Source organism: Colletotrichum paranaense, assembly GCF_030867605.1.
Source record: "Colletotrichum paranaense strain IMI 384185 chromosome Unknown Scaffold_15.1, whole genome shotgun sequence".
In the NCBI taxonomy this organism is placed as follows: Eukaryota; Fungi; Ascomycota; class Sordariomycetes; order Glomerellales; family Glomerellaceae; genus Colletotrichum; species Colletotrichum paranaense.
Genome location: NW_026848973.1, coordinates 947,926 through 958,770, shown reverse-complemented (window position 1 = coordinate 958,770; position 10,845 = coordinate 947,926). Strand labels below are relative to the sequence as shown.

Sequence of the window (10,845 nt, the reverse complement as noted above, 5' to 3'; positions counted from 1 at the left end):
TCAAAAACATACAACACCAGGTATTCGCTGGTCGTCACCGACCCAACTACTAATCCGGCCCTCATTGGCTTATCTATGGGAGAGCGGACGGGATCCCGAGTTTTCCAATGGGTATGGTCGTATGTGACAGCCTGCACGAAAATGGTAGTCAACAAACCAAGCAAGTCGCACCAACGCGCGCAGAGAGGACCACAGTCGCGAGTTGCCCTTTGGATCAAAACATCATCATCTGCTGCCACTCCAGGAACATGATGTGTACACTTTAGATTCAAGAAGTCTTAATCACTTGGCCTTGGGGGAGGGGTGGGGGGGGGGGGGGGCAAATTCTGGTGGTAGCGGATAATTACATTGCTCCGGATTCCATGTTTGTTACGAGACAGACTGCGCCAACCTTCTACCTTAATGCGAAAGAGCCTATCAAGTTCACATCTGCGGAGAAATATTAATGTCACGTACAGCTAGATAACTAATTTAGTGTTTATGAGTGGTTCAGGTCGATCAGCAGCACCAGAACCTGACTATCCACATCTAATAGAAGTATCAGACAGTCAAACCGGAAGAAACGCGGGCTGAACACAATATATGTATTTTCAAGATCGATTGTCCTCAAGCATGGGGACCAGGGGTGGCATGTTTTAGTAATCACATAAGACAAGCGCGGCAGTATCGTTTGAATTGAGACATGGATTGTGTTTCTGGTATTCTATGTCCAGTTCTCTTTCCGTAATGTGTTTCATGCTCAGTAAACAGTGTTCTGATACACTGTACATGCTATGGGTACTATTCGGCATTTGAGGGTGTACCAAACCCCTCCCTATCCAGCTCTCAGTGAAGATAAAGCTTGCTGCATATAGTACGAAATAAGCTCCGAGGACTGTCCATGATATTTCAGTATCATTACGGCAATGCAACCCAAGCCGAGACTGGTCAGTGTGCCCGTAAAGACCCTGGAAATTGAAGACTTCGGGCTCTCGACCCTTCGGACTTCGAAGTCGGGCCAGCGTGGGAAGATGGTTCGCAGTCAGTAAAGGAACATAGGATCCGGGTATATGAATGTGTTCTTCTTGGTCTTGGGGTCCATCCACCAGCTCTGACAGCCGCTGTTGAAGACAGGATACCTGAGCTTGTCGTGTACCCAAGCGAGGTCACGGCGCTGAGCTTCAGGCTTGACCATGATTGAGGCCGCAGGGTCATTGCCGGTGAGAACTTGGCGAAGCAGACGACAGGTATAGTTGATCTGGCATTCAGAGTGGAAAATGACTGAGTGCTGACCCGTGGCAGCGTTGGGGCCATACAGGATGAAGAAGTTAGGTACCCTTGTAAGCTTCAGCGCCACCCGTGGCATCCCAGACTTGATGCAAATTCAGACCGTTCTCGCCCTTGATCTCCATGGGATAAAGCCACTTCTGAACCAGTAGCGTAGATGATGGTATCTGCTGGGTAGGTGACACCGCTTGTAGTCTCCACATGGTGTGGGCCAATCTTGATGACACTGTCCTTGGCCAAGTGCATATTTGGTATGCAAGAAGCGCAGTGTTGAATATACCTGGGGATTGAAGGTTTCCTTTCACCCATCGAGAACGCTGCCACTCTCCTCAGAGCACATTGCTGTCCTATTTCATCTGGATAAGCAGGGAAAAGAGGCCCAAACTGATGAATCTGATAATGGTCGGCGGGGAGTAGCACCTCTCATTGTAAGCATTTTCCTTCCTTCGTTCGTCTAAGCAATAACTATCTGATACTTCCATTTCAAGATCATCGATGATACCCAAGAAATTATACGCTCCTTCGATAATGATGCGGAAGTATCTCTGGTGGAAAAGTCCGGCGGCAATATTTCCAGCCAAACCTGGCCAGAGGAACCCGACGAGTGCGATTCGCTCGCTATATCCGACGACGTGATACTAGACGAGGTTACCTCCAGATCTGGTAGGGGGGGTTGGCAACCTCCAGATCTGGATCCTGCGAGTCTATTCAGCGACTTTACTGCTCCGGAGGCTTAGGGCAGGACATTTGGTGTCTCGAATATCCTACCCCCACTTCCTAGTCTGGCCCCTCCGCATATCGCAACACCGCCATCGAATCCTGACTACGGGATCGACGAGTTATCTACCGCTCCCTTCTTCCTAGGGCAAGCCATCTCTAGGGGTGCTTCTCCAGAACCAGAGCCCAGGTTCCCTGTCTCTCAGGCGATCAAGATCGACCTTATGTCTGCTTACATCTCAGAGACTGCCACATGGTGCGAGACAACAGACTCGGACAGGCATTTATCCACAAGGAGTGTTCATGAAATGATGAGTTCGAAGCCTTTTGTCGCTGCAGCGATGTCACTCGCTTCCCGCCAACAAGATGCTGTGCAAGGTCGTCGACGACATCTCACGCTCGAACTTTACCAGTACACTATTCGCCTTTTGCTGAGACAGGACCCTACGAAACCGGATGCATCAATTCTGGCGACATGCACCATTCTTTGTGCATACAAAATGATGGCATCGAGTGTTTCCGAGTGGAGGCGTCATCTAAGAGTATGGCAATCTGTGTTCCTGTGCCTTATGTGTTGACCAGGCTGAATGCTAGCTAACCTTTGCGCCTGGTTGTAGGGCTGCGCGGAGCTATCACGTACCTGGCTGTTATGAGGAAATTTTATCAGTACCTTGTGAACGGATACCTCATCTTACTTATTCCCTTCGCTTGATTTGCATTTTCATATCTGTTACCTTACTATATATTTTACTTCGACTATCACCTTCAATGCTTTGGGCGTCGGACGTCAAAACACATCGTAGTAGACCACTCGAGAGTTATGCGGAGTAGAAAAGCGGCTTACTTAAGCTCTACAACAGGTTGCCCCTCGTTCGCGAGGTCTGGCTAGTATTCCACTTTAGACAGCATTCCATGATCCACCAAACGTCCATCATACGGACGCACTTCGGCCACCGTTGATAGGACGCTGTCTTGGACATGCTTTATTCGAATGAATCGCACCAATATCACAGATACCCATGCTCACGTTATAAAGAGCTGAAGGGCTTCAAAAGAGCATAGAAAGTAGATGAACATCACAAGTATGGGCTGTTCAGGGTTGATGAGACAGATAACGGCAAAGACGGATAGACGCAGAAGCCCATATCAGTCTATTTAGGGCGTGAGATATCATCTATATTAAAGCCTGATGTCCCTCGTGAGTCTTTCCTGCCTGCCAGCAAATTGGTTCCATCTTGTCACTTGTACTAAGTGCGTTTTGCGGGACAAAGTCTCACCCACAAAGGTGATTTTTCCCACACTGCAAAGACTCGTTGATCCATCCAATCATAATCCGTTGCGTTCATGACATCAAAGTGCCACAGGAGTCGAGACATTATGATCTTCATCTCAACGTATGCTAGATTCCTGCCAATGCAGTTGCGTGGTCCGTACTGAAAAGGCTGCGACGCATCTCGTTTATCATTCTCGAATCTTGCGTCTTCTCCGATCCAACGCTCCGGCGCGAACTCTTCAGGATTGGTCCAGTTCATAGGACTGTTCGAGGCGGCATAGATCGGAATACTGACAAATGTGCCCTCCGGAAGAAATTCATTGTCAACTGTTGCACCGCCAGGAGGGATAATACGCGGATGAGGCTGTGGTGAAGGGGGGTAGATGCGCAGTGTCTCTTCGATGCAGGCAAGCAGATACCGACATTCGTTGACGCTGATCATTGTGATGTCCTCAGGCCTTTCGAACATCGTCCTGATCTCGGTAGCAAGCTTGTCGTAGACCCGTGGGTGCTTGAGCAAAAGCCAAACGAGACCTGCAAGAAAGTCAATTGATCACACGCCAAAGCATTGGACCAAGATCTTGCTTACCAGAAAGGAGAGTAGCTGTCGTCTCACTTCCTGCACCAATCAGGATTTGTGAGTTTTCTTCTAGCTGGTGGTATGACATTTTGCCAGATTCATGTGCAGCAATCATCTTTTCCATGAAGTCCGGCACTGGAGGTTGTGTTTTAAGACGATGATTGACTTTTTCCTGAGTGGTGTCAATAGTCAAGCCAAAGAGACACAGAACAGAAGGGATTCAACCTTTTGTAGCGTGTTAAGAGTCGCGACTTGTGTCACTACTTGACTTGGAATCATTAACAGAGAAGCAGGATATTGAGCTAACTTCGGCAGACGGGCAACGACTTGATGCAGCGCCATATTCTTCAGTAATGAGAAGAATATGTTCACCCAGGTGTGCATTTTGGAAGACTCGAGACATTCAAAAGACTCGCCAAAGGCTGATTGCTCAAGTTAGGCATTACCATAAGTAGGAATGAACATTAAGTGGGAACGTATCGTGACGTACTTAAGTAGCCGATGAAGTCAAACGTAAAATACTGCGGTTGAGATGTGTTCGATTAGCACATTAACCGTACCACATCGATATCTTCTCATTCGGGCCCAGTCATTAGAATCTCCGGGTACTCACGTTGAACCATTGTACGAGGTCTATAGGCTGTTCGCTCTGGCTGATGCTGTCAAGTCTGTGAAACAAGAGGTCGACATATTCCTGCAGGATTGGTTCCTGTTCTCTCAAAGCCTTTTCGGAGAAACCATGAGCAAAAAGCTTGCGAATGTAGCCATGATAATGTCGATCGGCATTGAGAATGACTGGCTCTCCTTTCCAGCCCGCGTGATACTTTGGATCCTTCGAGAACTCGAGTTCTCCAGAGGGTTTATGGCCATATATCTCTTTCCACTGACTGGCGTTGATGAATGACAACCCATCTGGCATAGTTCGGACGACAGGCCCGTACTTGTTATGAAGATCCAAAAGATCCCACGGTGTCTTGCCTTTGTAGTAGGACCAAATAACCCACAAGGGAGTTGCTGCTGCCAGTCGGGGACCCGGATACTTGGCGAGAGGGTGGAAAAACAGGTTGTAGAAGATGAGACATAATTGGTACGTGATTATCTGAAGGATTGCCCGAGTTGTCAGCTGAGTACAGGGGAGTTGAGGTCAAGAGTTGAAAAGGATGAGAAAGAAAACGCAAAAAAAAAAAAAAAATACGGCGAGAGAGGGGAGAGTGGTGGTAGTACTGACAAACGCAATCATAAAACCCATGAGCATCCCGACGTGATGCAGAAGTGAAAGGTCAATACTGTTGTCAACTTGATTCTGGACAGCCATGATCGCTAGTGTGTGGTGTTCTCAATATTTAAGCCAGAAATGAGGTAGTCTACGTGGACAACTCTCGGTAATTATAATAATTCTACAACCAAGGAAACGGCAATGCATTCTTACATCGGTCTTTATTGCTTCTTTCCAGTCCGTACTCCTCGGTTCGCGTTGGAGGCTGATCCCGTTGTTAGAGCGAAGTCGAAGACGATTACCCACAAAATGACGGTGAAGTGGTTCTGCGCTTTGCGCGATTCATCGACATTTCAAAGGTGGGTTGCATGCGGGGAACCTGGAGCGGACTTCATAGAAGCCGTTATCACCGCTAAAACCGTCTACAACCTCGAAAAGTACACTACCACTTTAACTCAGCTTACTATCACATTTTGTAGTCGCGTTCCGATGGCGCGTTCTTGTAGATCAGGTTCAGGCACTACGATATCGAGGGTGACAGCAGACGAGGTTTTACTGAACAAAGCGAAAGGCAGATCTGGACGGGCTGCTTAGTTGGCACAGAAGACTCCCAGATCTTCTAGTCTCGCACGACAATATTGCGATAAGACTAATTTTTGGCAGTGCGCATAGTATAAGAGTCGTGTGAAGCCATCGCGCCTCAAGGCTGACTGTAACACACGTAGTAATGCAAACGTGTGGCAGCACTGCCGTTGCTGCCGCGTTTATGGGTGTTTCGGGGGGGGGGGGGGTTGTGATGAGGGCACTCTGCAAGCAATTGATAAGAAAAGAAAACAGAGAACCAGCCATAATTAAATACATAAAATGTCATTTTGGCAAGAACTAAAGACCCAAGGCTTTAACAATAGCCTCTCCAACGCCGTAGGCAGACGCTGGATTCTGACCAGTAATTATAATGCCATCAGTGACTACCATCTCTCCAAAAGGAGCATCAGCGGTGGCATATTTGCCGCCCACCTCCTTGATACGATCCTCAAGTAAAAAGTTCATCTCTGAAGTATATCCAGCCTTGCCCTCTTCAATATTGCTAAACCCGGTCACGTATCTTCCCTCGAGCAAATGGCTGCCGTCGTGATTCTTGACGTTCACGATAGCTCCAGGCCCATGACATACAGCAGCAATAGGTTTGTTCTGTGCGGCAAAGTCGGCGACGAGTTTCATACTCCCTTGGTCGAAAGCCAGATCGAACATCGGACCATGTCCACCTGGGAAGAAAATGGCGTCGAATTCAGATGCCCTGCCAGCATACATGGAAAGGCGTTCAGTGTTTTCCCAAGTGTGTTGATGATTCTTCAGGAAATTCTGAGATGATGGATCGTTGCCGAAGACCTTGACGGAAGCTGGATCAAGGGGTGCAATCCCACCCTCAAGGGACGCAAAGACCAGCTCCACTCCAGCATCTTTTAGAACATCATATGGATGAGCGAGCTCGGGCTTTGAAGCTGTCCATTAGATCTGGGCGGGGAGCAAGTTTTTCAAGAGCGTAGGGGACCTACCAGATACCAGCCAGTGGGCTTGCTGCTCTTTGGGATTTTGCCACAAGAGGTGAGTACAATAAGAACCTTCTTGGTCATATCGAAAGGCTACTAGATCATACGCCAATAGTCGGTAATAAACGAAGGACAACTGAACGTGCGAAGGTCAATACATGTGCCGAGTCATGTTAAGCTGAGGGGAATAGAGAGTTTATGTATCATTTTGTATTTGTGTGATGATCCAGACTTGTCTGGGTCTTGCCTTTAGCCAGACGGAAGCTTGGAGTTTGAGAATCACAGATTGCCGACGCTCTCCGAAATCCGTTCGCCCCAAGTCCGACGCAATGATGTTGTGGATGCCAACAAGGTTTGCGATGAGCTCCAAGTGCATTCCGGTATTCTTAGACCCAACTATTCCCGGATTTTACCTAACTCCATTACCGGTGTAGACACCGTTTTGCGTCCCAGTCCATACAGACGGAGAAAATTAATTTCCGCCCCTAAGCTGCGTGCCTAGCAACGTGTATACGAAGCGATCGCCAACAATCACCAGCACTGCCAAGCAGATTTTTTTCAACCCATTGCTGAAGTGCGTCGACTCAGAAAGCTAGCCAGCGACAGTTCATTTTCGAACGATTTCAGTTTGGCCATTGCATCAAACAGCGTGTGCAATCAAGGAGAGTCGGTACGAGAATGGCAGACAAACATGGATCAGAGCCGGCCACATCAGGCACCAACAATAGCCCAGAACGAGGCAACTCGAGAGAGGTCGCGGAGCGGAGTCCAGACCGTCAGCAACCCCTTCACAATGGAGAAGTTGCGAACCACAAGATTGACGCGCATCGTCCGCCTCGTCCATTAGCTTGCATTCCGTGTCGACATCGCAAGGTATGTCTATACTTTCCATGTAACTGGTCCGGGTTGTTCCAGGCAGTAAATGATGCGTCTGTCTTGAGTGAAAGTGAAGACAGCGTGTGATTCGCTCAAGCTTTACCCAGGCTTGTCGTAAGTTGCTGTCGAGGCAATAGCATCAGGTCGCCTGCACGCCTGAGATGAGACCTAAGGGCATTGACTAACAGTGAACCGGCGATCTGGTATCGCACTTTGCAGGTCAAATGCGATCACAAAACTCCAGACTGCTCCCACTGTCTTAGGTTTGGGCTGCATTGCACCTGGCCTCAGGGCCGACACCCAACACAACGTCGAAGGCTGTAAGTCCTGATCACACAATCTACCTCAGTTCCTCCAACGTGTGTCATGGTGATTCCTGGTGTCCACTAGGTTGCCTATCTGATACTCCGAACATGGGGAATTTTATTAACGTAACTCCGGAAAAAGCCTATACGATCATTCCGCCAAGAGATTGGCTCAAATGGAGTTTTTAGTGGAGGAGGTGTTAATGAAGAATCGACCCGCGACGATATGCCGGGTCAATGAAGCAGCGCCGGTCGAAATCAAACCAGAATCAAATGTATCATCGCCAGACACTGCGCTCGACCCACCGGATTCTGCAGTCTCTGCTTCGACAACTGGACTAACACTGCTGTGTCGGAGCGCCACCGATGTGAATTCGCCGACTGGACAATCCGACAAGCGTATATCAATGTCCAGCACCTCCACTGAGGGGATGGCGCATTATGTGAGGGCTCCTCATCCGCAAGTCATCTCCGCAACAGGTAAGTCGGGGATCCCTACACCATGTGAACACACATCCTTGTGTCGTTCACTGACATATAACGAGTTCCGGAAACGTGATCATCAGCAACACGGTAACAAACTAACCACTGTCTAGGTGCCTGCTCTCTGCTCTCACGTCAAGGTCTAGCACAGGTCGAACGTCTGGTTGGCGACTCAAGACTCACCGATGCACTGAACGACCTCCGACATCAATTTCAAAGCCTGCACTCTGCTTCCTACCTGCAGCCTGAGGATACGAATAACCCACTGCCCGACCATCAAGTCGTTGCTGATTGCGTGAATGGTAAAGACGCCATCGTAGTGCATCTAAGTCGCATGATGAGGAACCAAATTTAACTAAAGTGAACCGTAGGATACATGGCAACGACGAACATGAGCATCAGGCTGTTTCAGGAGTCTGAGATACAAACCGCCATGCGATCCTATTTGCTTGGGCAACGCATCGAAGACCCTGGCTGGTGGATGGCTGTAAACGTCATGCTTGCCTATACCCTTCGCAAACAAAGTCGCATGCGCAACAAGGCTGTCTACAAGAAATACATTCACAATGCTCTGGGCATGATTCCCAATGTGGTCATTCGATCGCCTTCGCCATTGACAATCGGCTCGCTCCTATCCATGGTAAATTGAACGCGTCCTTCGTCTGAAGATTGCCCATACTGAATCTCCCAGGTCCTATTCTACAAGTTCACGTTCGAAAACCATGTTGCCCAGTCTCTTTTGGGTCTCGCTGTTCAGCTTCTTCTGATGTCTGGCTATCACCGTCCAGAAACCTTTCGCACAGCCTTCACTCCGTCTACTTTGAGCCCGTCAGATCGGCTCCATCGCCGTCGGCTTTTTTGGCAAGCTTATATTCTCGACCATGACCTTATGCTTCGTATTGGCCAGCCCCCACTTATCAAGGATGAATTCTTACTCGACCTACCAGAAGAGTACCCAGCAGATGGGTATAGTATGTACCACTTTCCCAATAACGCTTCTCTCAATTTCTTTTTGCAACAGGTCCGTCTAGCGAGGATACAAGGACGGATCTCGTCAGAGCTGTACTCAAGCGCCAAAGTCTCGTCATCGGAGCTCGAGGCTCAGATTGTTCGTCTTGACTCTGAACTCGAAGAATGGAGGCGAGGCATCCCGGAGGTGATTCACCCTGAATGCTGCGAATGCCTTGTAGACGGAGACCATAGACGGATGGCTTGTCTTACGACACTGCACTTCACGTACTTTCAATTGGTGGTGGCGATTCATTCCGCAGCGTTCCGTCTTCCATACTTAGAGGATCGAGAAGGCATCCAACCCGACAATATCGGTCCTTCTCTGGCTCTCTGCGTCTCTGCCTCTCGAGCGGCAATTTCACTCCTTGGATATCATCAGACAGAACATCCGTTCACACCGTAAGCCGCACTATCTTATAGCCAGCTGACCCGACCTAATAATGCGATCCAGATACCTCCTTTACCAGGTAGCTTGGTCCGCAGACGTTCTATTCGTCAACATTCTCCAGAATAAGATGGCTTCCAGTGCCACGCAAGACCTCAGTCTCCTCAGCGCTGTGATCTCCTTCTTTCAGAAGTACGATCCAGATCACCAATCGGTCATCTTATATCACATTATTCGTATCATGGTTGACGTCGCTTCTTCTATCCTGAACGACACTGCTGTCCTTGCGACAAACCCACTCTCCATCGGTCCTACATCACATAATGCACAGGTTTCAATATTCGCGCCTATCGATGGCGTACCAACTACAAGATCAATGACCTCTGAAGAGTATACCAGCTTTTCTTCAGCAGATACTACCGCCATGGAAACAAAAGCCGCTGTCCAGCCGGGCAATGTTAGCAGCAACTGCGACGCAGCAGGATTTATTAGGGTTAACTCAGCGGCTGATATTGAACAGTACCCGCAGTTGGATGTGGTCAGCATGGCCAGCACAACAACACCCGAGGCTCCGTTCTTTGGCGGGGTTTTGGATGTGGCAAATTGGGGATTGCCAATGGAGTATCATCCGCAACTTTGGCAATGCCAGGAGGTTCTGAACCACAGCCATTCTGATCAGGATTAACGTTACTACCTATATTCATCTGCGGGCCAGTTCTTTCTGTTTCTTTCTGTTCTTGATCCCGTGACTCTTACGCAACACGTTGAGTCATTGTCAGCATTACATGCTTCAGAGGCACATTCTATGGGGCAACTTAATCAGAGTGAGAGAAGATGAGACTAGTGGTAGCCTCTGGGCTTCAACAGTGGGCTACACACGCCCTCGTGGCGTTGACACGCGCCACAGGCGGGTCAGTGCTATAGTTGTGTGGCAGCTGGATACACTGAACATAGACGAATAAAAATCATTGCTGGTGGGAGACTGCACATTTCGACAGGTTAGACACGGAAAAACCCATATCAGATGAGCTTACTGAGTGCCACCCCCGGTTCATGTGCGTGACAAGTTAGAAGACAACAGCTGTTCAAGTGCTCATCCAGATTTCCAGAGTTCTTTCACCCTACCGGACTTCACCCCGCTATGTTGCAGCAGACAAGACGGTTGTGCTGGAGCAGAAAGCAG

General features: G+C 48.8%; 4 protein-coding genes across 4 annotated transcripts; 1 reads left to right on the top strand and 3 right to left on the bottom strand.

The window, feature by feature from the left end:
- Positions 1-1,021: 1,021 nt before the first annotated feature.
- Positions 1,022-1,512, bottom strand: CPAR01_14533 (uncharacterized protein; the record flags this gene model as incomplete). Its single annotated transcript, XM_060498784.1, has 2 exons — positions 1,022-1,316; positions 1,370-1,512. The coding sequence occupies 2 exons, from the start codon at positions 1,510-1,512 to the stop codon at positions 1,022-1,024; spliced, it is 438 nt and encodes a 145-aa protein (XP_060342845.1).
- Positions 1,513-3,230: 1,718 nt separating this feature from the next.
- Positions 3,231-5,151, bottom strand: CPAR01_14532 (averantin oxidoreductase; the record flags this gene model as incomplete). The annotated part of the gene is made up of 4 exons (XM_060498783.1): positions 3,231-3,790; positions 3,846-4,008; positions 4,450-4,935; positions 5,065-5,151. 4 exons carry the CDS (start codon positions 5,149-5,151, stop codon positions 3,231-3,233), a joined length of 1,296 nt encoding a protein of 431 aa, XP_060342844.1.
- A 783-nt stretch (positions 5,152-5,934) lies between these two features.
- Positions 5,935-6,686, bottom strand: CPAR01_14531 (DJ-1/PfpI family protein; the record flags this gene model as incomplete). The annotated part of the gene is made up of 2 exons (XM_060498782.1): positions 5,935-6,546; positions 6,609-6,686. 2 exons carry the CDS (start codon positions 6,684-6,686, stop codon positions 5,935-5,937), a joined length of 690 nt encoding a protein of 229 aa, XP_060342843.1.
- A 1,273-nt stretch (positions 6,687-7,959) lies between these two features.
- On the top strand, positions 7,960-10,347 carry CPAR01_14530 (fungal specific transcription factor domain-containing protein; the record flags this gene model as incomplete). Its single annotated transcript, XM_060498781.1, has 5 exons — positions 7,960-8,263; positions 8,380-8,568; positions 8,638-8,906; positions 8,958-9,676; positions 9,729-10,347. 5 exons carry the CDS (start codon positions 7,960-7,962, stop codon positions 10,345-10,347), a joined length of 2,100 nt encoding a protein of 699 aa, XP_060342842.1.
- Positions 10,348-10,845: the final 498 nt, after the last annotated feature.